Source organism: Ptychodera flava, chromosome 20 (assembly GCF_041260155.1).
Source record: "Ptychodera flava strain L36383 chromosome 20, AS_Pfla_20210202, whole genome shotgun sequence".
NCBI classification, from domain to species: Eukaryota; Metazoa; Hemichordata; class Enteropneusta; family Ptychoderidae; genus Ptychodera; species Ptychodera flava.
The window spans coordinates 19,259,102-19,286,826 of record NC_091947.1 but is presented as its reverse complement, the minus strand read 5'-3'; the positions used below and the strand labels follow the sequence as shown (position 1 = coordinate 19,286,826).

General features: G+C 37.5%; 1 protein-coding gene across 1 annotated transcript; it reads left to right on the top strand.

The window, feature by feature from the left end:
- Positions 1 to 27,725, top strand: LOC139120235 (coiled-coil domain-containing protein 149-B-like). The gene is made up of 11 exons (XM_070684460.1): positions 1 to 127; positions 2,392 to 2,556; positions 7,325 to 7,378; positions 10,368 to 10,472; positions 14,680 to 14,796; positions 16,216 to 16,388; positions 19,112 to 19,184; positions 19,689 to 19,773; positions 20,901 to 21,045; positions 23,618 to 23,709; positions 23,902 to 27,725. The coding sequence occupies exons 1-11, from the start codon at positions 71 to 73 to the stop codon at positions 24,951 to 24,953; spliced, it is 2,118 nt and encodes a 705-aa protein (XP_070540561.1). The 5' UTR covers positions 1 to 70; the 3' UTR covers positions 24,954 to 27,725.

The window sequence follows — 27,725 nt, the reverse complement described above, 5'->3', positions numbered from 1 at the left end:
TGTCGGCCATCTTGATCGAATCATGTAGACGATTGCGAAGGCTTCAGGAGCGCTACAGACAAGCTTTAAAATGTCAAAACAGCTCAACGTAAGAAGTGACAGGGATTGGCAGACACTTTGCGCTGAGGTAATGTGGTCAGAAATCATCCACGAATTTATAAGTTAATGCCTTACGATAATTTCCTTTGATAATTTTGTCGAACTGTGTGTACATCTGCTACACTGCAGTCTGCACAGGTACCCTCATTGTGCTTATACGGTGTGTACAACTATGAATTGCTCTCGCATTTAAAGCCCTGGTACGTCGCTGCGGCGACTTTATGCGGCTATTTATTGTAAAGGGGGGTTTCTGGAAAACTGTGATTATTGGTACCAATATGTTAATTATCGAACATGTCTAGATTTTTTCATCTTTGGTTATCCGGCCAATATTTCATAACCCCCGTCTGGTTTTTGCGAGTGCCCAAAATATTTTATCCCATCCTGCAAAAGCACCAAGCAAGGGTGGGCATTGTTGTGGCGAGGTGAGGGCAATGTGGCCAACTAACTTAGGCCACTTTTTAATTAATGAAGGTGACAACCCTTATAGGTGGTGATTGAATCCGAGCATGGAGGTAAAAACAAGCCAGTGTATCGTGTATGATACTACATGTATTTGCGACATACACAGTACATACGGTGGTATTTTTAAGACTATCGATCTGAGGATAGAGGTAGCTCCATGATCTGAGCATGGAGCTAAAGGTCCACAGTGTACCTGTTTGCTTGTTGAAGTTCATTTTCTTCGGATGGAATAATCTACGTTAATTCAAGGTCACTTGACCAAACATAAGGTTTCCCCCAAAAGTAATAAATGGTAACCCTGAAAAATTGATAATTCAATAAGAATATACACATTTTATGTAAATTTGCATTCCACAATATAGATTTATCTTTCAATACAGTCCCACAATTTGACCCCCAAATGTGCAGTGGCTTCACTTTTCTCATTGAAACAGTCAAACCATAGCATTCCATGTTGTATAGTTGGTCACATAGAGGGACTGTGAGTTGGTGTATGAATTTGCACCTCACCCCACTTAAATTTTATTGATATTAATTTTATTAATGACAGTGAGTGAGCTGTTTCCTGCAGAATCAGATTAGTGATACTTGACAAATGCCAGAGTACAACCATAGACAGTAGAGAAACTCTACTGTCTATGGTACAACAGAATTGCAAATCATGAAGTGATAAAAAAGGAAGATTGGAACTTGACTAGTGAAGATGGAAAGGCTGACATCATGTAGTAAAGAATCAAGTGCATATGGTCACAGTCCCTCTGTTTGTTGTTCGTTAAATTTTAGACACAGATAATACATCGGTGTCACAGGTATTATTCTGATAATTTTTTTGTTAGTGGGCAAAAGCTTGATTTACAAGGAATTTTTAGCTGGTATAGAAGAATGATACTTTCACACTTGAGTAAAATATGCATACCCTTGAATGAAAGGAGTCCAGACACTTTGCACCAAAATCAGGTCACCCCGCACAAGGTATATCCAAAACCATCACATACCAAAACATCTTACCCATGTACTACTTCGTCCCTGCCCTGCGCCCAAGTACCACTTCATACCCAAAACTACTTTGCCCCAAGTAGCACCTCGTACAAAAACCACTTCAACCCAAGTATGAGTTCATCCCAAAACCACCACGGGTCATATTGTATGTGTTTACATGTAACTTGGATGCATTACTGTATGAAGGCATTTAGGTGGAATGGAAGACTGCTCGCTCAAGACAGATAGGGCTTGTAAAAGCTACAACTGCTGCCTCCAGGATCTCAGTTTCCCGAAATTTGTACAATTTCAAGACTTTGGTTGCAGGGCCTGGAACAGGTTGCTGATGAAATAATCTCAGACATTGGTGGTTTATCTGAAGCTTTACTGGTTGCTTACAGTTTGGGATGAAGTTGAGTTTGGGAACAAAATCGTTTTCGGAAAAAGTAACTCTTGGGGTATTCGGTAAAGAGATTTTTCTACGAGGTTGTTTTGGTACTACATGTTGCTGGTTTTGGTGCACATTGGTATGAGACGAGATGGTATAGACTGGTGCGACTTTGCTTTGGTGTGAAGTGTCTTGAAATAAGAATGAAATAACAATTGCCCAAAGAATTCATGTAAGTGTTTAATGCATCAAGTGGATACATATGAGCTGTGCTGACAACCCTATTTCCCTGTAAATGTGTCCGGGGAGACACAGAAAGTCTGTAGGAGTGGACAAGACAAACTAATCTAGAAGGTGATGAAGGGGATGCCTGGACTGACCAGATTCACCACAAAGTGCAGAATGAGATACTGACATGATGCACAATGACGTATTTATTTTGTCTGATTACTGTCTTCCAGTTCAACATATGCAAGAGGAGACTCAAGAGCAAAGAGGAGGGACTCCTTATTCTGTCGAAAGAGCTGGATACCATCAGGCGAGAACGAGATGAGTACAAACTGATGGCAGAGCAGCTAAGAGAGAAATACCATGGACAGAAAAGGAAATACGAAGAAAGAGAGAGGGTAGGTGGTCAAAGCAGTTCTCATGGATGTTCCATTCATATTCATTGTCTGCACATTTGTAGTGTTAGATTTGAATATGTTGAATCGAAAGGGTTTTTTGATTGTTCATTCGTACCAGCAAACTGAAAGAACAGTCAGTGAAATGGGCAAATCTAATATCATCAGCAATGATAAAAATGTTGTAAGATACAATTTCAATTTTTGCAAAAAAAAGTGCACTCAGATCCACTTTTGGCTCATTGTTTCTGCCCAACAACTATCGTGCATAAATTGATCAAAAATTCCCCTTCCAACATGTCCAATATTTTGAGTGTGTTTTATCACTGTACAGTAGTTTAAAGGCAGAGAAGATGGGACTAGAGTATAAAAGGGATATAAGGAGAGCAAATCGTACATCTTATGAGTCAGTCTAAGGCAATTTCTGCTTTCACAGTAAATGAAGTAATTTACATATGATGTTTACAGCTGTAAGATGTTTGGCTACCACAATACTACAAACAGCTGCATATCCATATGCTTCTGTAACATTAGAGATTCGATTTGCTGATAGACTTCAATTTCCCATTAAAATGTGAAGCATAACCATTGAGCTGAAAGTTTACATTTTCACAAAGAGAGAATCACAGTGACACCCACCCACACATGCCCACCCCCTACACAGACATACCTAAATTGAGCAGTGCTGTTTCAAAGGTTAATAAGGGACATAGGGCGATAATGGTTTTGAAACTTTCCCGTGTCCCAAATGTGATTCCTTTGAAATGATATAGTGTAGCTAGAGCAGGCCCCAAACAGGCAATCCTGGTTGCCTTTGTGGGTCGATCACAATTTATTATAAAAGCACCCCAGAGTGTTACATATTTTTTATACAAAAATTTTCATCCAGAACTATGTGGGTGAATTTGACCTTTTCAAGAGAAGCTGTTCTCTTTTGTTTTCGTTAGTGTGTTTGAAATCCTTTGCATGAAACTTTGGTTATAATGGCTGCAAATGTAACCTACCGGTATATTTTATGAGGGACGTTTTTCCTGTGAGAGTAATTGCAAAAGCACATTGAAAATTCTGAAGAATTTGCAGATGTATGCAATTTCAGTAAGGCACTCTGCATACTTTCTCGGTATTTTGTGTGTGAACCTTGTAATACCTGTTGAAAAGTGACGATACTGTTTTTAGCATTTTGTTCTAAACAAAATTCATTTTCACATCCTTTCTGTGAATAATGTTGAAAAATCATCATATTAGCCATGCCAGTGCAGTGTAGTGTGTGTATTCTGGTCTAGACTAAAATTTAGTTGTCAGCAATAAAATTGACATTGTGTACAAACATGCCGTAGTCATATGTTGAACACTGGACACTCTGATATGATTTTTTGAGTGAAAAACAATATTTCACAGATAAACAGTGCATCAAAAATTACGGTAGTTGTGCTTTAATCTTTAAACAGTGTCTGGTGAGACTTTTGCCAAATCGCTAGATGCTTCGTGTGGCCTGTTCCAATCTGAATAGAGGTCAACAGGAAATGAAGGATTACGTTCAATAGATTAAAATAAATTAAAACTCCTCTTCATTAATTGGAGTGAATTCTGCCAAAATTTTTGTGAAACCTTGATATTTTCGTAGCTAAACCTATTTATAACCAAAAAAAATATGAAATGATGTCATTGTGCAATGCATGAAAGATTAATGCATATAGCATCAATGTTAGAGCTTAGCAAATTCATGTGGTTCTTCACAAAACAAAATCAGACTTTTAGCAGATTTCGTACTTGGTTATTTAAAACAACAAAAAGAGCATATGGGCTCGGCAGGATGTTACAAAAACTTGAGTCGTTGGTGTGGCAGCAGAGTGCCAAGGAAAATTGAAGAAACAAAAAGATTTTTTGCCACACCATACCGACAAAGGAAATACAACCATGTATTAAGTTTTCTGTTTGCCCTTGTGGGGACTGAGTTACAGTCCTGCTGATTTCTGTGTGTGAAAACAGTACGGTATGTTTTTGAGACAATTTGTGCAGCTGTTGGCCCTGAAGATGCTGTGATCGGTCACTGACAAAAGGATATTAGGGGTCATGTAAGCTAGCCCTCATTGTGTATACAGTTCTTTCAGTGTTACCCTTGTGCGATGTTTCTTTAGGAGTACTGTTACAATAGTCATATTGATGCAAGTTAAAATACTCAGAGTTTATTGAATAGTCTGGGAAATGAAAAAAAATACTCTTGCCTGTCTGTAGGAATTTATTTTTATATCGCATATGAGATGCAGTTGTAAAATTTCTGTAAAAAAATATGAAACTCAGGTTTGTTTGTCAGTGATTAATTTATTTGATGATAATATATTTTCAAATCTTAGGGCGTAAACAATAACATTTGCACGATTGCATGGTTGCCGGTACGTACCCTGCTTCTAGATTTACAAGCCTTTCACATGCAGCTGTCAAAATGACTAATACGGAATATATTCACTGGAAAATAAAATTCAAACATGGAGAGATGTTGGATTTGAAACAAATTCCTTCGCTCATCATTCCAGCTCTCTGGATTTAATCCAGTCTGGAATTTGGAATGTTGATGACCATATCATTTGTTGAATTTTCGGCCAATCAGTTCTCAGCTCTGTAATATATTTCCATTGACTGAGAGATTTATAGACTCCAGTGAAGTGGCGACTCTTTTCACAGTTTCAATGAGTTTCCCAGTGAAGATGAATTTAAGAGGTGTGCATGGTTTCTCCATCATTCCATTGTTTTCTTAAATCAACTTTCGCCCAACTTTGACGTTTAGCAATATTGTGGAATGCCGCCTGACATGGGATGACTTTTTTTATCTCAAGCGTGCCTTCGTGGTTCCAGTGTGTTGAAAGTCGGTATTGTCTCTGAAGTATATTTTATTGTGAATCAATAGTATATGGTCATCAATTGTTGATTCGAGGGTGCATGTTTTTTTATCTCACCCATCTGTCAGCAAATTTACTTGGTAAACTTGAAGTTCAATGGAAAGCAAAAAGGTGCACCTCTGTAATCCTCTTGTCACCCAATGCAAACACCATCCCTGGGATATTTAAAAACATTCCTTCAATCCTTATCCTGCCAAGTTCGTCTGTCACTGTCAGGTCAAGTTAGTTGAAACCAGGGAGGCATTACTCGTCCCATGCGTTGCATTTTAACAAAAACTTGAAAATTTGAAGGCCCCTGAAAACACAGATACTGTAAGCATGATTTTTACTGACTTGACCCGCTATGACATGCATGGTACAACATACAGAATTTTGTTAGGTGTCAGAAATTTTTACATTTATCGATACATTAATATCCTGGTACATGTATTTGTACGAGGTTGTGTGGCTATCATCTTTAAATTTCTTCATTCATGCAGAAAAATTTCCTCAGTAACTACCATATTTTGAAAAATTTTTTTATCATGAAACAGTGAAACATTAAAAATGCCTTACATGTAAATATTTATACTTTCCTAACATGATTCGTCAGTCTAGTCTCTGTGTTGTAGTTAAGTTTGAGGAATGTAAATTGGGAATCATGGTTTGTCATTAGATTCCTCGTATAATTATTTAAAAAATTTACCATCTACAGGAGAGGGTAAAATTACTTTGCAAATGTCAGTCAGCTAGACAGTTATTTATAGAGCAAGCTGTTTAGGTTATACCGTGACGCGTACTCAAGCCGGTCGAAGGGCTGGGTATAGTTCATCACTCCGCATTCATAAATACTGCACTCAACAGATGTGGTCCACACAGCGCCAATAAAAGCAGTAGAGCTGGTGTTGATTGGGTTGGAATTGGTTCAGTTTATGGGAACGCCATTGATATACCATCTGTTTTTGGGTCTTGACTTACATTTCCGCTGATGTGCATTTTTATGTCAGATACTGGATACGGCCGTGTGAGTATGTTCAAATGACGTGCATGTAGTCAGTGTAATAGTGGTCAGCCAGTGGAGAAAAAAGTTCACAGATATGTGGCTTATTTTGATACCTCCAAATTTTTTTCAGAGCACTCCTCAAATGTCCCAGCAATAATTCCAGTGTTTTTTGTTTTCTTAAGTGAAATGCTGATCCTAAATGTATCGTGCATTTTTTGCACAGTGCTCAAGCATTAGATAGTCGTCCCCTTCATGACGTATTGCAAGACTGAAGAAGACAGTGTCCCCGTTGAACAATACCACAAATCAGCATAATGCTAGGGAGTTCACTTGTTACAAAAAGCTATGGGAGGGCCCCCTAAGAAAACTGTTCTCCCTACATGTTGTTAAAGTCAGTGTATCAGACATGTGATATAAGGGGAGAACCATTTGACTTGGGGGGGGGGCTTTTGAAAAAAGAACTTTGTCAACAGGTGAAGGAGAAAAAAAATAATTTGATCTTGTCAAAAAACATTGTTCTAGCAGATTTGCATTGCTGCTGTATACAGAGAAAAATAATTTAATGCAAGACTGACTGTAGGAAAAAAAACATTTAGTGTCACTGTGATTGAAAAAAAACTTAAATTTACTGCCATACCAATTTCTTTCACTCTAACCCCATCCCCCAATATCAAAGGGTTTCCCCCTAAGAAGACGATGTCCTACCCCATGATCCCATGGATGAATTGAGACATTGACAGAGAATTAAAAAAATTATTTATTTATTTATTTGATATTATAACCAGTGAGTACAGATTCTATGCGGATAAGTTGCATCAGAAACATTGTAGACAGAGCTAGAGGGATGACACCAGGAAGAAAAGGTTAATGAATTTAAATGCTTTCTCAACAGGCATTGGGCTTGTGGTCACCAGATAACGATCATGTAGCTGAAAGGAGAAGTCAGGTAGGTGAAGTTTCAAACCAGTGCATCTCTGTACAATTCATACCTAAATGCTTTCTTGCCAATCAAAGCTGTTTGTCATCATTTGTGAAAATCAGAACAGTGTGTAATCATGTGTTAAAACAAAAGGAAATAAAAAAAGAACTTTGTTTGTGTATTGCTGTACAATGTATATAAGAATTTGAAATAAAAACTTTTAGTTTCACTTGTAACTTCTAGCACATATAAAACTGTCACTTCTAAGGTGAATTTGAGTTTTCAAATTGACATCCTAAACATATTTTTAACCCTTTGACCGCTGTAATTTTTTGCCGCCAAAATTTTATTGCAACATTTTACCAATTTTTATGAATTTTTCTGTATTTTTTTTATAATTTTGGACCAAATGGACATCGCATTTTATTGGCTACAGTTTTTTCTCAAAATTTTGGCAAAAATCTGGGAAAAATTGGCTGGGGTTTATTTTATAATGGGGACAAAAATAAACTTTGGTGCTCAAAGGGTTTTAATCAAACATCGCTATGTAAGCCTACAGCTTGAAAGAAACCATCGTGACACAGAAAAAGACAAAATTTAAAACACAAGAAATGATTAATGAAAATGGCATTGCTTTAATTTCCTTCTTTGCTTGCAGTGAAAAACAAAATGTTAAAAGAATTACTACCAACACTAAATATATTGTCACTGGGTAGTTTTCATTACAGCAAAGGCCATCTGTTTTTAAAAAAAATATCAGATCACAAAAGGAAATTGAAAAATAGATTTATGTGTGTTAATTACTATCAACAATGAATGCTTTTTGTACAGAAAAAACATGCCATATTGAATAGTTGTATGGCACTAACAGTTTCTATTTTAAAACTGTGACAGGAGTCAGAGCCATATTAATCCTCTTTCTACCAGGCTCCACAGAACAGATCATAGAAATAAATACCACTTGGGGGAAAGAGGATTAAACAGCATTATGCATGTTTGATAAGTTTGCCAGTTGTCCTCGTCTTGTCAAATAGGACAAAATTGCACCGTGGCATGATGTCAGATCTGTATAATTTTCAGCACATGGAGACCAAAAACTGACAGAAATTATAAAACATCTTCGTTTAGATAAATTTTTTGTCAGAATTTTCAAACACATGCTTCGTAGGGCATTTCACTTGCATGAGCAAGTTTTCTTACATATATATCACCATGCTGAAAGTGCCAAGTGTTGGACTGTGATGAATTTATAAGAATACTCCCATGAATGGTTTTTACGATGATAAATGATAGCAAGAGATGAATGAAATGTTTCTCTGTGACGTCTTACATGCGTCTTGGCGACCAGTTTATCACCGTGCGTTGAGCCGTCATCCGTAAATGTAGTCTGTCTTCTGTGAATAAGTTAAATGTTATCGCCGGCAGAGCGTAGAGTAATTGGTCTGGCATACTCTTGATGTGGTAATGACTGGTATATTGTATCACTGTGGCTTCTCAGCCCTTTCCTCCCCTTGTTACTGAGTGTAGCGTTCCAACTCTGCTGTACAAAACAGTTGGGTTGTACCAAACTTTGGCAACAAAAAGGTATGAACCATATAACTTGATGATTTTTGTGTTATCAGGCTGAGGCAGTGTGCTATAACAGTCCTACTGACATTTAGCAATCAAATAAATTACCACCCAGACATGTCGACATCAACTCCAAACATCTCCTAGGCCTGTGAGCCAGTTTGCTCTGGTTGAGTGTTGTGCATAGAACAAAATTTAATGGTGAATTCTGAAGACTAAGACCCATTTTGTTTTTATGTACGGGACAAATGTGCCGTCTTTGCCAATATTTTACAAATTTTTTCTTCAATGTGGGGTTCTTTTATAATATTTGGCTAAGGAAACCATTTTTAAAATGTCAATCGACCAAAAAGCTCGCCTCCTCAATTTCCAAAATAGCAACTGTAATAGCTAATTGAATTTGTAAATATACAGTATGAATTTCTGTTACATTCCAAAAATTATTTCTCTACTGTACTCCGTCTATGGTGTGGAAACAGAGTTCTAGACTACCATTATACACCACAGTCTGTTTATTCAAAGATAAAATTAAAATATTCATGTGTTAATAAAATTACCAAAACGATGCCAACAGCTAATGTTGCATACGTTCCCATCAAAGCATATAACTACAAAAAATCTTGGAACACAGTAATGTTTCTGTAGATTTCTACACACAGTTATTTTTAATGTTATCGTGGATCAAACAAAAAAAATCATCTAATTGACAATTAAAGAAATTCCAAGATGCAAGTAAGTGACCTTTTGTGTCCATGTTTCACTGAATAACGGTAATTTTATCCGTTTGAATCCTGCAAGTGAAATGCTGATTCATGTATGTCAAGATAATTCCTAAAAATAGAGGTTTTCACAATTTTGAACAAACATGTTCAGGGTCAGAATATCATCACTTGCAAATATAACATTTTTGTGTCTTCTCTTTAGGTTTTTCTTTGAATATCATTACTACATCTATTTTTAACCATTTTAGATTATTTTTATATGCCATTCATTCTGCTTTCACTGCTTGGTAAAAACAAATCTATGTACAATTCACTTTTATATTTAATTATCTGAATTTAAACATACCCCTGTACAAAAATTTCATACCGATTTCCGTTCATCCAGGCCCAATCAACCATACAAAGATTAGTGGGTCAAGTGCCTTTGCAAATTTGATAGCTGAATATATTTAAATAAAATATATCCAAACAGAAATCACATATATGTACCCATCAGTATTGCCACTTGGTTAGTTATTATTTATCAATATGAAATCTTGATTATTTATTATTAAATTCATTTTTTTATATTTTTAGTTTATTATTTGTGAAACTTTGCCTTCTCATTCGCCTGGTATTGTAGGTTACCAAAAGCGACAACTTTCCCTTTTAGAATTTCAGAGCGAAGCAGTGGTTTTGATTCAGAGGTTACAAAATGGACAATTTTATTTTTTTTAACGTTTCAGAGCCTTGCGCAGTTACTTTGCGAAGCCAGAGAACGGAACAAGAAACTTCATCTGGAAGCTGATGAACTGAAACAGAGCTTGGCAGAGGCACACGGAGACATCAAGGTACATGTAAACCGTAAAACTGTATGTTGCACACAGCGTGTCTTTCAAGATTTGTAAAAATAGCAATTCCTGGAATAAAACCACAACACTGGTGGTTCTTATCTAAACACAAAAAGGTAATCATCAAATTAAATCTGGACAAACTCTGATACTGTGAACTTTTATGTTTCCTGTATTAGTTTGAACTCCATTAACAACTTTACAGTCGTGAGACTTACATGTAAGTACGTGCCTCGAAATTGAAAGACTTCAATGTTTGCTCAGACTTTCTGTAAGGAAACTTTAAATCGTTCTTTTTTGAAATCAAGAATGGAAATCAGTAGCAGATTTTGGTGCCAGAGAAATAAATTGCCCAATATTTACTGACTTGAGAAATTCAAAATGGCCACCATCCCTGTGTTAACCCTCTAGGGAAAAATTAAATTTTCTATTTTCGCGAAACTAAGTCAGTGAAAACTTTAGTCACTTCATGGGCTACAAAATGAGCCCCCACAAGTGGTAGGTCAAAAGAATGTTGTAAAAGTTTGAGAGTCGGAACATCTGTCCCAGAGGCACACTCTACCATAAACAATCCCAATTTATTCACTAATTTCCAGGAAAAGATATTTATTTACAGAAAACCATAAATCAGTAAGTTTTCTTCATTAGTCTGAACTCCATCAATAGCTTTACAGTCCTTAGATGTACATGTACATGTACATGTAAAAACAATCCCAACTTAGCCACTGATTTCCTGGAAAAGATATTTATGTGCTGGTCGCATACGGAAATTTTCATTTAACCCTTTTCCTCTCAAGTCCATATTTCACCACCAGGTCAAGAATGTTAAAATTAATGAAACAACATATTCCATATGGTGTATTTTAACATAATACTGTACATTTGAAGGCTGTTGATAACATAAATACTGTAAACTTGATTTTTTTGACTAAAGGTGCTATAACAGACCAAACCAAGTAGGTTAAAATACGTCATGTTTTGGCTCAATACCGCTTTTTACTGACTTGGCTAATGGGGAAGTGAGGAAAAGGGTTAAGGAGTTTCTCAACTGTTTCACAAAAGGGTTTGAGCAAACAAGGTATCGAGATTTGACATGAAATAATTTCACCCGATGCGTATCATATATCACTTTTGATCGATAAATCTGAAATCATTGCATGACAACAGACATGACCAAAAAATTTGGTGAAAGTTACCCAGAAATCAGGAGGCTTACTTGTGGTTTATACTGAAGTTCTAAGAGTTGGTGAAAGAGCACAAGTAGAGCTTGACTTATGAGAGGGTTGGCAGGGGCAGACAGCAGAATGTCAAAATATTGAAAAACAGGCAGGTCTTATTTGCGTGTCTGTACTACTTAACTCCAAGATAAATCCTGGATGTTGAACAAACATGGAGGAGATACAATTGAAAAAGATCGGAAACATCGGGCATCCATCGTCTATTTGTTTTTTATTTTAAAATATCAGTCAATAGGCAGGCCTTGTTATAATCCCTGGAATGCCAGTGCTGAGACAAGGACACGTCAAACCCTGCCTTGTCATTTGTCACTGTTTATTCCCCGATTCATGTTTGTTGAATGCGATTAATCGGTAGACCCCACTCTGTGTTGACATAATGACTTTATAGCATTGATTATTTGAGATTGAATAGTTTCCATTTGGGGACCCGGAGTCAGTGGACTGAACTGAATTAGATGTCAAAGACACAGGAGTCAATTAGTGTGCGTTGTCATTGTTAACTGAGAAAGATTGATTCCCGCTTGCGTTTACTGGTGACATCAGTCAATATTTGCGGTGCGGTTATTGGCAGGGGTATGAAAAGGATGTTTACTCCAGTAGTCTCAGTTACTGATGTGTTGTTTTTCGGGCAATTATGAATTAGGACCACTGAGTGGGATAATGAGGATGATGACAAACGCTGATTGTTTCAATTGTGGTATGTACACGTCAGAGAGATTGATTTTGGACGCTGGTGCTCAGTGACTAGCGAAGGCCTCCGATGACAAGGTTGCCCCTTCCCTGTTTATTATCTTTGAAGACGGTAATGGCAGCACTGTTGCAAACAGATTCTTAAGGTTCCCGATTGAATTACCTCCGGCCCGATTGGTTTTCAGCCGGCCATATGGTGTGAATCAGCCGTAACCGTGTTTGGCCTGCCATCTGGCCGTCGTGGCACAAACAAAATCCGGGGATATTTCTGTGAAGGGTTCATGGAGCTGCGATGTTGTAGTTTTCACAGCTGGCGTCACAGTTTACGCCCCTGCCGATGCTGTTGTCAACTGTTTTGTCTTTCTGTAATTGGATAAATAAATACAAGTGAAGTTGTCAATGTACTGGTCTGTGTACAAGTTCATGGAACATTCAACATGGCTTGCTGTGCTACAAATCTAATAATAATATTTATTTCTTTTTTTTAAAAATATGCCTTCTGTGTAAAAAGACATCTCAGGACACTTGCAATATAACCACAAAAGGTTAGAAGAAAGGAATCACTGTTAACCCTTTGAGTGCCAAAGTCAATTTTTGTCACCTTCATAAAATTTACCCCAGTCAATTTTTTTTAGAGTTTTGCCAAAATTTTGATAAAAAATGTAGCCAATGAAATTTAATGTCCATTTGGTCCAAAATTATCAAAAAATTACAGAAAAATTCATAAAAATTGGTAAAATGTTGCACTCAAATTTTAGTGGGAAAAAATTACAGCATTCAAAGGGTTAAAAATGGCAATAGACATGAATACTCTGAAAAAAGTTTGAGTTAAGACAAGACATTGAAATTATTTGAACTATTGAGTTTTTAGCAGAAGCCTATTCCACAGCCAGGGATCACAAATAGCAAAATCTAGATCCATATGAAATATGGCAAATGTAATGCAAACAGTTTGTGCAAACTGAATACACCCTTGATAGTCAATAAAAAGTGTGACTGGTAACATGAAAGCTTAAAATCTCCTTTAACCCTTTTCCTGCCAGACAGTATCACTTCCCTATCAGCCAAGTCAGTAAAAAGCGGTATTGAGCCAAAACATGACGTATTTTCACCCACTTGGCTTGGTCCGTTATAGCATCTTTAGTCCAGACAAATCAAGTTTACAGTATTTATGTTTTCAACAGCTTTCAAATGTACAGTATTATGTTAAAATACACCATATGGAATATGTTGTGTTTCATTAATTTTAACATTCTTGACCTTGTGGTGAAATATGGACTTGACAGGAAAAGGGTTAACCCTTTCGCTGCCATCACTTCTCCATCTGCCGAAACTGTCCTGTTTTCAGGGGCCTTCAAATATTCAAGTTTTTGTTAAAATGCACTATTTTGGACATGTTGTGCTCCACTTATTTTAACCAACTTGACCCGATGGTGAAATATGAACTTGACAGGACAAGGGTTAAGCAAGCAGCACCATGTCATCTAAAACCTTGTATGTTAAGAATACAATGGCGAACTCTGTTGATGTATGAAACTTAGAATATCAGAGAGACTATATTTAAATATATTGCATAATTTGCATTGACTTCAAATTATGCAATATATTTAAGTATAGTCTGATATTCTAAGTTTCGATAGAAGATAATATACAGTGTTGTGATTAAATTGCAATTTTTGTTGGCCAAAAAGTACACAATACACTACTGTCTACCAAACCAGGGTGTTGTTTATGTATCTGAACAGTTAAACACCTTGAATACTTAATTACTCAGTGTGGTGTTTAGTAGTGGTTATTTTAGGGTCATTTGTTAACAGATGTTACTAGCGACAAAAAAGGTGCAGTCGTGTCATTTCTATGATATTTGTATGTTCTTGGTCCTATTTTCCTGTCGTCAATTATCATTCAGTGACGATCTGACAAGGCTGGGTGACAGTGATAAACTTTATTGATTAATGGCCATGTTATTGATTGTAATAGTGGTGATGATTGTGGTTATGATGATGATGGCAATTATGATGATGATGGCAATTGTGATGAGGATAGTGGTTGCGTAATGACAGTGATGAGGATAGTGGTGGTGGTTATGTAATGATGATAATGGTTATCGTGATGAAGATGTTTATGTTTCTGTGATGATGATGATGCTGATGATGCTGATGATGCTGATGATGATGATGATGATGATGATGATGATGATGATGATGATGATGATGATGATGATAATGATAATGGCAACAATGATGCAATATTTCCCATGGCTATTTTCTCATGTTTAGTTACTGAGGGAGAACATCGCCAGACAAAGGGTTGGAGACGAGGGCATCGGAGGGAGAAACTTTCCAGCACACGAAAGAGCAGAGCTTGTCAAACAGATAGAAGAGTTAAGGCAACAGGTAACAATCATTCCTTTTTGTCCTCTCACCTGTCTACCCCCTTTCCTAGCCCTTTGTAGTGGTCCCACTTCACCAGACAAAAAAGAAAGAAATTGGATATTTTTGTTTATGAAACAGTTGCAGGCTGTTCTCCACACAAAGATGTTCCAATGTGAAACCAGTGGAGTTCTCTGTTTCAAAATAGTAAGGAAAGTAGAGGTCTGATAGTTTCTTCATCATATTTGTGAAAATGCAGCATCATCATAATTTGGTTTAATTTACTGAAATATTGTAGACGTGCCCAGTATTCCAGAACCTTACATCCAGTCACTTTTGTAAATAAGTTCATTTTGTGTCTCAAAATGTTGTCACAGTGAAAGTCAATGAAATTCAGTGATTAGGCATTGCAATACATCCATGTGTGTACATACGTGTTTTGCCAGTCAAATACTGGAGATGCCAGTATGAACAAAGAGGAGAGCAAGAAAATACATATTTGATACACAGCTCTCATCAGACTTAATGACAAAAGTCTCTCTTGCAATTTAGAAACTTAACTTGTTATCATGTGACAAGTCATCGCTGATCGATATCGCAAATTGAAAAGTTCAGTCAGTTTTATGTTTTATGTAAGTTTTGCACTGTAGAAATAAGAAAAATTCAACCTTCAGAGGTCTCTCTTTACTTATTTCATTTCCAAAATTTCTGTTCTCTGCTGATGATTATGATTGGATTGTGGCCAAAATTAAGGACATTTAAACAGATCGTATATGACGGTGTGATGATAACCATGGCAAGGGGTTTGTTCAACTCTGTGGTACAGTTGTGTTATTGTTCACTAATGGCAACATGCCAATAGAAGTACCAGTGCACCATTATCCAGGAAACACCTGAGCCAACACTAATCCTTCAACACACCTATATAAAAAGTTTTCCATTCCATAGCACCGCCCGCATTTCTTACCTCTCAATCACATAAGCAGTGTCTTTCATGACCTATAGTGCCCTCCTACTTTTGATTGCCATGTCCAACAGCCCCCCCCCCCCACCCATTTGCACCCCATGATGACATTGTCTACCAGCTGGTCGGCAACATGACCATACCTACTGGCCATAGCAGTTAGGTCAAGAGCACATCACATTGTCATCAATTCTTCTTCACTATGTAGACTATGATTATACATCTGTTTTTTACCCATCGTGCTTCCAAAAATATCAGAAACTCAACTCTATAATGAGTGCTAGATGCTACATTAACTGGGATTGAAGAATTAAATTGCCAAATCAAATGGGAATTAGCCCAAGACAAACTAGACCTACAAGTTCAAGGAAATTTGAGCACACAAGCACATTTATGATTCAGTGAAATTACAAGTAGAAAAGGTAACCTGATAGGAGTAAAGGAATACAACTTTTTTGATTTTGTAATTTTTTTTGAAGGCGGTATCATTAGAAAGAGAGCTCACTGGTAAACTAGATGATGAAGAAGAGATTCTGTTGGAGAAAGAGCATTTCCGACTGAAAGCAGAGAGACTCAACCAGGAACTCAATTACATTCTAGGCGGGGATGAGAAGAGGATTGTCGACATTGATGCTCTATCCATGGAAAAAGAGTGAGTCACTTTCTTGTAATCCCTTTCCTACTAGTTCATACTTCGTTATGAAGTCAAGATTTTATTCTGAAATCGGTTAAGCCTAACATGTCTTCAATAATGTACTACAACAAATGAGATTGACTTTAGACTCAGTGTTCGCGGTGACTTTTTTCTCATCGCGTACGGCATACGCATTAGTCTGCTAAAATTGCGTAATGGTTGGCTTTGAGTGCGTAATTTCACTTCCGCACTCGATTGATGAAAAAACTGACAGCAAAATACAATGTGCCGTTGAATAAACCTACACTACATATTCGGATTGTACGATGTAACATTATTTTAATGAAAACAGTTTAACGAACAACTTGAACAATGTTGAAACGTAACAGCGAAGGGTATACATGCGACCGTTCCGAAGAGCTCTACCGATGAATCATTTTTTTCACGGACTCGTAGAGCAAAGTTGAAAGAAAACAGATTTGTCTGCTTCGACGCCATGCTGCATATGTGCTTGATCAAAATTTGGGAACAGCGAGACGCGATGATCGTGCACGGTTGGTATTTTATATTTATATAATTTGTCGCAACATTTCTGTCAATCACTCACTTTGTGTCATAAGTTTCAGAAACTATCGCTCGCCTGAAAATTAGCAACGTAATTCATAGGCACAGCTCCGGGGCACAGCTGACATGATAACGTGCCTAACGTGATAACGTGTGAACTACGGCGCCGACTTTTCAGACAACGCCCAGAGAATCCGAAACTTTCCACACAAAATGAGTGATTGACAGAAATGTGTTGCAACAAATTTCGTCTGGTTATAGCCTAAGCTCAGTCGTGGGGAGCGCTTTCGGTGTTATCCTTTGCGTATAGAAAACGCATAACAATGAACTAAATGCGTAGAGAGTCAATTTCAATGCGTAAATACGCACGATTTTTGCGTAAACGCGAACTCTGAGACTTGTGTAAACCTACATAATGAGGATATTTGCGGCCTCATCCTGGAGAGACATGACTGAACAATGGTGATTTTTCTCGGCGTGATAGTTATGGTGTGGTATCACAGCAGTGTGCGTGGCTGTTATCACAAATACCATTGCCCTGCACTAATACATTTTAATTTCATACGAAAGATTTGACCTGGAAGGGGTTAAAACTTTTAACAATTTGACTGCAGAAATTTGACAGTTAAACTGCTGGCCACTACTTCTCAATTAATCAGTTCCAGAGACCAGCTCTGGAACTGTTAGTTTTTGCTCACTTTCCTTCTTTCTTTCTTTCTTTCTTTCTCTATTTCCGGTATTACTACCATAGAACATGCTATGTACACAAATTTTACCTTAAATACCCAGAATGCATTGCAACACGCTTCTGACGTCATCGCTCAGCTCGGACGGGTTTTACGGGCATTTCCTGTTTGTTTATTTATTTATTTTTATTTTGCATTGCTCAACTATCATATTGCGTTCAGCTATTAATAATTCTAGCTTTCTTTCACTTTGTTTTTTGTTACTTTTTGATTATATTTGATTATTATTATATTGATTATATATTTCTCTAAATACTCGCCGTACGTGGCTATACTGTTTCGCCCGAATGCTCATGGGTTGAATGAGATAACAATGGGAGCGGATACGATCGCTTCGCTCGCATAGAGAGAGAAAAGTAGGCTTTCCGTAAGTTTACAAGCGCGGCTGGGCACATCGTGTACCTAGGCGAGGTGGGTGTGCTCGAAAACGAAGATCAATGAAAAATTTGGATTCAAAATCGGCTGTTTTGGTGGAGAGACTGCCCGCCGTATTTCTGAGGAGCCACCAGCGGTTTTTCCTATATCAGTCTGCGGGGCTGTGGTGGGAGGCCGTTATACGCCGGTAACACAAAGCCCTGCCATGCAGAGCTAGGCATTCATAGTGAACTGTCTGTCACCGCACCGGCATGCGTTGGCTGCACGTAAAAGCAACTCAACTTTCCAAGATCAAACGGTCAGTGTCACCGCACCGGCATGTGTTGGCTGCACGTAAAAGCAACTCAACTTTCCAAGATCAAACGGTCAGTATCTTGTGAAAACAGCGACATAGCAATTCAAATTGTTTTAGTCTGTGCTTTTAATCAAATGAAAATGCATGTGGCCTCGGTTTTCAATTTCAACGGCCTAGGTCTAATGTTTCCTCTCGTCTAATCATCGTCGTAAACCACGCGCCTCTTTACGGCAACAACTCAGCGCTACCCGTCAAGCGATTGATTTTTGCGTAGGTCAGCGGAGCAAAAATTATTGCTCTGGCTCGCGAGAATGTCGTCTGATATACATTTCCGTGCGTTGTCGCCCCCGTATGTATCTGTTGCGTTTTTACCGTACATGTAGGCATTTGTAATCTGTGTACTGTAATTCCCCGGACTGCCTTGCTTTTAGTTGTATTATGGTGTTTACTGCTATCAGCCCTAACTATAGGTACGTGCTTGAATATTAAAATCCAAAGCACTCTTTCATTCTGCACCTATCTTTGTCACACATTCTCTTGTTTCTTCCGCTGCTCTGGTCTCTGGAACTTCGCTTTTGCTTGCAAATGCTTTCTAGTTTACAATCGAATTTTTACAGCAGTGTAAATTCAGTTGGTTTTTTGTGTGCAGAAAAAATGAGACCGTCGTTCACCTGCATAGTTTGACCATTTTGTAGCAATTTTGATTCAGAAAGGAGGACAAAATTGTGGTGCTGATTGCTATTGTTTTCCTCTCCTTGCAGATACTTGAAAGAAAGGCTCAAACAATGCCAAGAGGAAAGAGATCTTGCAAACCAAATGCTCACCAAATACAAGGTAAAAATATGTTAATGCATTTTGTAAACAAAAGTGTGTGTACAGATACCACAGAGGGCGCTGTTTATGACTGCCACTTTCGTGTTGAGATTGATGTTGTTCTCCAAATGTGTGGACGGGTAGCCGTATCATCATACAAAGTAAATCCTGCCTCAGAACCAACTGAGTAGCAGTGATATTGAATTGTGTAAGATAACTAGTCGGATTGTTCATGAAGTGTTGTTGATAATTTAGAGAACTTATCTTGATATTTTTAGGGCAAGTCAAAGACCTCATACTTAAAATTTCTTTGAAGAGGAGTTTTTTTATCAAAGCTCAGGACTCCCAGATTATAAAATTTTCAAATTTGCAATAACTGACTTTCTCTTATACTTTCAATAATGTCTTGATGATCTCATCTGCCGATGAAAACTGTCGCTGATATCTGCCAATTATGAAGAATGCCTTTGATGTACCCATAGTGTACCCATCACATTGTATGTCACCTCTCACTTTTCTTCCCAGAATGCACTAGACAAAAGACGAGGAAAGGGAACGTTGAAGTTGGGAGGAAACAGGACAGGCGGAGTGGTCATATCACAGAAACAAGGTATTCTTTGCAATCACCATGATTACATAGCCTTTCATAACCTCTTTCAAGTACAAAAAAACAGCCATATTCACTGGAGTAAAACCAAGCTGAAGTACACAGGGGGTGATATCCTCACTCTGTTAATAGTCCAACTATTGCTTTCAGTTGGAGTAAGATAATAGAAATGGGGTGGGGGTTGAGGGTTTATATGTTTCTCTACTTTCATCATCATCTAAACCCCTGTGTATAGGGGTATCTCTGGTAAGTTACCAGAAAGTTAGGCCTGAAAGGATGGAATGGTGTGATTGTAGGTCAATACCAACCTCTTCACAGTTACTTTACTTTTCTAGATATTCACAAATTTAGATTGTTAAGATACTCAGAGTATAGTTACCATTGACAACTTTCTTGATTTTTATTTGGACATTGAGTTCTTCTTGAACCTTTCTTTGGTCAAAGTTCATCTGTTGCAGCTGAGTCAACTTGGTTCAAACCTATAAAGCGTAGCATGTCCCATGAAACATATTTTACCAGACTTGACTATATGGAAATCCTCTAAAAACATGATATTTGCTGATTTATACTGCTTAAACATACACATTAATGATAATTGTCACTGACTGGACCTGGTAGTAATAGTATACATCACAGTGGTCTTCAGAGCACCTGGTTTTGTAAGCCAAGTTTGAACCCATTGACCTTGCAGCAGAGGCGGATTTATTCAGTACATCAAGTTAGGTAATTACTTAGCAACTTAGCTGAGCAGTTTGCTGTGTGCCCTGGCATTTACCTACAAAGTGAAAATAATTGTCTGAAGCTGCTCCTGATATGCGCATACTGGAACAGATCGTTTTCAACTAGCACCCTGTTCATGGAGAATTTTGAACGGGGAATAAAATATTGACGAGTGTTAAAACACAATTAGTTGTAGTCATAATTTAAATACCAAAAGTAAGACGGGACATAAAATGACTACAACCGATCAACAACAGGCTTATTAAGGTAAACTTCAGAGCATAAAGCAAACTGGTCAGCTAAGTTGCTAAGTAATTTCCTAATACGTCTCAGCTGTAAAGGGAACGATGATACACAGAAGACTTTCCAAGTTTTACCTTCACAATACTTGTCTTGTAATCCTCTCATAGTTCAGCAACTGTTGGCAGAGGGTAAAGGCACGGGCATTGCGGCAACTCCCTCCTCTGTGGCGGATTTACAAGCCTTGGCATCAGCTCTGCTTGAAACCATCAGTGACAAAACCTTGGCCTTGAATCATCAGAGAAACACCAACAAGTAAGTGAAGGAGTAATGCTTACCTGAAGGTAATATTGTTGATCTTTGAAATCTGCTGAATTAAATATGTTACTCAAGTGAGTGTGAAATTTACAAAAAGGTTTTAGTTTCCAAGCATGCTATTGGTGAGCCTTTGTCACATTTACTTGTCTCGTCACAAATTCTGCAACCCGGTTTGACAGTAGCCTAATTAATTAGTAACCGTTAGTTCTTTCCGTCATCTTTTCGTCGCATTATAAAGTCCTTCAGTGAGATGACTGTGAATAACCCCACGATGTCAACATTGCTCAATGAGGCTCCGAATGAAAATAAATGACTTTGAAGTCTGTCAGTATAACCTGACAATGAAATGCACAAACGTATGTTCTGTTTTTATATCACACTGTTTTTCAAAATATTTCAGAAATCAGTGGCTGATTGAATTTTGTCTTTGTATAAAATCTGTGACTTTATACTCATGAAATTGCAAAAAGATTTCAAAATTTGTAAAACATTAAATGTGTAGTTAGTCAAGCAACACATGTGAAGTGAAGTAGGGGGGGATAGAACAATACCAACTGAGTGTGTAATCACTGTTGAAGCAACTATATCATTGGTAACTGTTTAGTGATGTCAAATTCTCCACTGAAGAGTACTGGGTCTGTACTCCCCTGGAAAGTTATGGAAAGTCACTTAAATTGAAAGCCTCCTGGAAAGTCCTGGAAAACTCCTTCAAAATAAAGCTGAATCTTGGAAAGTCCTGGAAAATTGATATACTACCCTAATTTTATATTAAAACAATAATTTGTAAAATGATATATAAAATGACGCAATGCAAAAATGACATTAGGAAATAGTATTTTAGAGCTCACAAAATTGCTGAAAAGGTTCTTAAAAATCCTTAAATTTTTTGCTCACGTGTTGACACACGTGAGCATATGTCGCAGCGATGTCTGACTGTGTGTCTGTCTCTCCGTCTGTCTGTCTGTCTGTCTGTCTGTGTGCTCAATATCTCAAAACCGGCTCATCAGATCAGAATCAAATCTGGTACATAGATTCAGTTTGCAAATGGCAAGAACTGATTAGTTTTTGGTGGATGTGGCTTCCTTACTTTTTGCTCATTTGCATAATTAATGATTTTAGAAAAACGGGATATACATTGAGAACGACTGAACACAATATGATGAGATTTGCTACAAATGTTGATCACATCAAGATAAATCAGCTGTGAAAGTTATTAAGGGGTGACGTGAAAGATAGTTACTAATTTGCATATTTAATGAAATTTCCTAATTATGGGTATATATCTGAATTTACTCGATCAAAATTGACGAAACTTGGTATCCATATTGAAGATACTATGATTTAACATTATTGAAAGTCATTAAGCATTTTTACTTCATCCAAATCGTAATTTGCATATTGAATGGCCTTTCAAAATTAAGGATATATGTTTGAAGTTACATAACCAAAATTGATGAAACTTGCTATGTACATTAAAGATACTATGATAGATCATTATTAAATGTCATTAAGCATTTTTACTTTAACCAATTCCTAATTTGCATATTTAATGAACTTTCCTAATTAGGAGTATTTATCTGAATTTACAAGACCAAAGTTGACGAAACTGGTCATGTACAATAAAGATACTATGAAAGAACATCATTGAAAGTCATTAAGCATTTGAACTTTAGCCAATTCCTTATTTGCATATTTAATGAACTTTCATAATCAGGGATATTTATCTATATTGACTGGACCAAAGTTGATGAAACTTGCTATGTACATTAAAGATACTATGATACGACGTTATTGAAAGTCAGTAAGTATTTTTACTTCATGCAGCTCCTAATTTGCATAATTTAATGAATTTTTGAAATTAGGGATATATATTTGAATTTACATGACCAAAATTGATGAAACTTGCTATGTACATTAAATATACCATTATGTAGGCTAACCTTATTGAAAGGCATTAAGCATTTTTGCTTTGGCCAATTCCTAATTTGTGTATTTAATGAGCTTTCCTCATTAGGGATATATAATTGGATTTATTTGATCAAAGTTGGGATAACATGCTATGTACATTGATGATTATACCAGGTTATACCAATATTGGAAGTCATTTCGCACTTAAGTTTTCATGTCAGCTAATTTATAGTTTGCATATCTAATGAGCTTTCAAAGTTTGGAATATTTAGTTTGAAGGACTTGACAAGAGGCAATTACACTTGCTATATAAAGAGGTGATACAGTTACAGCAGTCAAAGAAATTAATTATTTCTATTTCAGGTAATTGCGTATTTGAATACTTAATGACCTATAGAGTTAATCTGTGGTGAATATTGTTCATTATGTTGATCATAATACTTTCAATGATGTGGCAAAGGTTCAAATTTACACATAACTGCAATATATAATGAAACACGTGAGCATTTACAGTTCATATCTGGTTAATGTCTTTGAGTTTATGAACCCTGAGAGTAGCTACATCAGCATTCAGTGTCTGCAGTTTCCTGACATTCAGGAGTTTGTTTGTTTGGGTTTGCATCCATTGCTGGTCTAATTTACCACTTCTTACCTTTGTCAGAATCCTTGGCAAGAGAGTGGCAGAGTTGGAGAAAAAGCTGAAAACTCTGGAAGTGTCTGGATTCTGGAATCTTCCACCAAATCTCTTAAGAGGTAAGGAGGAATTGAACAACGAGAGGAATGGGATCAATCTTCGTTGGCGTATTGCTGTAGAAGTCTGGAAATTACTATATATTTTCTGTTGATTGTGTCACCTTCATAATGCTGCACACAGATACAACATCTAACTGCATCTGTCAACTGCAGTGTCACAGTCACATTACATAATCTCCTTTTAATTTGCAGGCAAAGTGCTTGAATCTGTGATGGCAGAAGACGCTGAAATGAAATCTGGCATCAAAGCCCTGACTCCGAAGCAAGCACCGAGCTCAGATGACAACGCAACACCACCTAGTAGCACCCATGCCTCCCCAACCCATCAAACCAAGAGTAGTGACTCGGAGAGCCTGATTTCAGTCGACCTAGATCTCTTGTCTCCCCAAGACGACACTTCAAGCATGTCTGATGTTACAGACTCCCATCAGAGCGATAGGTCAGAGAAACAGCTGGCGTCAACCGACCTCGAGGAGCTTCTCCACGCTACTCTTTCGGAGACTCATCACCTTGAAGAACTCAACGGCTTCAAAAATGGCGTCCCAGAGAGTGTCCCTCTGAGAGATGGTGATATCACGGATGACCAGGGAAAAGGGCAGTCTGTGAGTGAGCCCTTGGGTGCTCACGATGATGGGGAAAGTGATACAGAACCAACAGGTGAATCTTCAGTGCAGGCATCTATGGAAGCCAGCGATCATGAAAGAAAAGAGGACACGTGTGTGATGAACGGACCAGATGATACTGACATTATAGTGGCAGAGGAAAGACCCGGATCAAATCCGTTTGAGGACGAGTCAGGTCCTAATCCATTTGAAGAAGAATCCGGATTGAATCCGTTTGATGAAGAGCCAGGATCGAATCCGTTTGAGGAGGAACCAGAGTCACTTGAGGTCACCCCGACCTCAAACCCATTTGAGGAGACCCCAGGTGCTAATCCTTTCGACGAACCACCAGGTTCAAATCCGTTTGACGAAGCACCGCAGTCGGACACTGATGGAGACACGGAGAGTGCAGAGCTACTTGGAGAAATCTGTGATGTGAGTGGAAGCCAAGAGAGTGATAAAGCAGTCAGTGAGTTCATCGAGGACATATTTGAGGACGTCGCCAGCAAGCTATCAGTGCATCAGGCCAATGCAGCAGCTTCCAGTTCAGTTGACAATAAAGAGCCATCAGGGCCCAGTTCTGCACTACTTAACAAAAAGGCCCCTCCACCTCCTCCTCCGCCACGAGATGTGGAGGTTTAGCTCTCAAAGAGCTTCCATTGGAATCAGCCGTACAGGACAAAGTACTGCCAAACAATCAGTAACCACAGATGTAATGAAAAATTTGTTTTCTGAAATATTTACACATCTGGGACTAATTGCAATAGACATAGGCCCTGAGGCTATGTGCAACCTGACATGCTCCAAAACCCAGGCTCCCATTGGCTGATGCTATCCAGACTCAATAGCTGATTGGCTATTAAGCAGGTGTACCCATTATATAAAATCCACTTATGCGGTTAGCCAGTGTGGTTTGTCTTTTGTAGCATGTTAAACCAGTATTTTGTTTTTAAAATGTTTTAAAAGTGATCTTTATCAAAATTCCTTTCAGAAAAGTACATTTCTTTTAAGCGATACCTTACATTCTTGTACAGTATGCCACATATTTTTAGCGCTGGTGATATTTATTATATTTATTGTCAAAATATTTATATTTTAATGACATCTCTATCGCAGGTTATGAAACAGCAAAGGTGTAGTGCCACTCAGAGGGAAAAGAGAAATTTGTAAATTTCAGAGTTATATCCAGATATATATTATTGTCATGAGATTCACTGATAAACTCTCTCCCAGGCCTGCTTTACAGCATGGCTTTTGATCTTTGGCGTACACTTTCACTATTGTACTCTCTATAGTCTGATTAAAGTAGATCGTGCCTCAGAGACAGATATTCGGACTCTCAAACTTTTACAATTCTTTTCTGATCTACCACTTGTGGGGGCTCATTTTGAAGCTCTTGGAGAAAGAAAAACTTTCATCAGCTCAGTTTTCGGAAAATTGAAAATTTTATTTTTCCTCCATAGAATTAACACAGGGATGGCGGCCATTTTGAATTTCAAATATCGGTAAATCTTGGGTAATTGCTTTCTCTAGTACTAAAATTTTCACGGTGACCCCTGATTTTTATTCTCAATTTTGAAAGAGAACAGTTGAAAGATTCCTTGAGGAAAGTTTGAGCAAAAGTTTAAGTATTTCACTTTTGAGGCGCATACTACCTTGAGCGAGACCCGCAGACAGTGCTCAGCAGAAAATGCTGGCTGTCAAGGCCAGCTCGCTGAGCCTCCATGTAAACCAAGCTCAAGGGCCATGTTGCATAGCCATACGCAAGGACTGTAAGAGAGTCTAGATATGATACTCTTGGGTTGTACTATCAGCACATTGAGTTTACTTTGTGTCAACTAGAAGTAAAGTCTTGCTCCTAAAACTTTTCAAATGTACTACCTTACATTCCAGGAGTCTGTTTTCCTTTGATGAATTTATCTCTATGTACCTTGGATTCTTCTATTACAAAAGTTGTTTATTCTATCCAAGCCTAAACTTTTTTTTAGGGAGGGGGTTAAAATCTTGTCATTCCTTCCTTGATGAAAAATAGTGGTCATGAGTTTTCATGTGAGAGACTTTGAATACTCTCAATTATTCATATGAACCAGGGTTACTGTCTATGTTAGCTTAGCTAGATGCATCACAAAACTATTTTTTTTAGATTTCGACTCCATGTAACTTCCCAAGGATGAAGTAACATGTAGAACCATCCGTAATCCACAGAGCTGTTCTCTGCAGGCTGTCTACTCAAAATCCAGTGTTCAGCCTGGTGTCTGCAGGGTGATGTACACCCTCAATAGACTTCCCGCTGCTGAGTACAGCATCTGTGTCAGTCCTTTTCGCTCCTTCGTGTTGCTGAGAATGTTCATTTTTTTAATAATTTTTTTTTTAATGTCAACCATAATTTCTTGTTCGACTCTCCAAAGCATGTTGAGATACACAGTATTCTGCTTGTTCATGTGTAGACAGCATTGTTATTGTTGACGAGTGAATTCTGGGCCGTACTAGAATCCAAACGTAAACAGGGACAGTTCATTTTACACATATAGATACCATGTTGACAAGCTAAATAGTGGACATATCAATATGCTTTGGGAAGAAGAACAAGAACTTGCAAGTGACATACGAAATAAAAATAATTAAATAAAAGTCATCAAAAGTTAGAGTTAATAGCCCTTTAAAGACTTACACATCAGCACAATTATTGCTAATGTTAAGTGCAACAAAGGAAATAGCTTAAAAATGGAAACTGGTATGGCAGATTACTGTAGTAGATATGGTGTAGTTCTCAAGTAGTGTACACTCCCATGCCAGTTTTCCAGCTTAAATGACTTCTAATGAAGACCATTCATGGCTGTAGTGAAGATGCTGCATGATACAGATTCATTGTGTTTCATTGTGTTAGACGCACATAGAGGGTTGTAATCTGCTTTTTTGAAGACCTTCAGTTAAGACCTTCAGTTGAGTTAAACTGTTCATTCATTCTAGGAAGTTAAAACAAAGCAAATACTGGTTTATAACGATACCTTTTTTAGTATCTAGCTCCCTGGAACAGGGTGAATTAAACTTGAATTCAGTACAACATTGTATGAAAGTACTTCCAAACTTTATGAGTTCAAAAGTATTTATAGATAAAGTAGAAAAGTATTTTTTTTTCAAAATGTCTAGAAAATGGTATTCAACATATAATCTGGACATTGTCAACAACAGTGTCAAGTCCATTGAACATGCATTTACTGAAACCGGTAGCATTAGCTGAAATTATAAGTAATATTTATTGGCAACTGAAACTAATATTTAATGTACAAGAAGTGTTATACTGTAGTTTCTAAGATACCCCAGAAACAAAAGAGCAAAGGTATAGGTAGAATGTAAGAAATCATTTATTTTTTTTTTCCAATTATTTTCCATATACTGGAATACATTAATTTT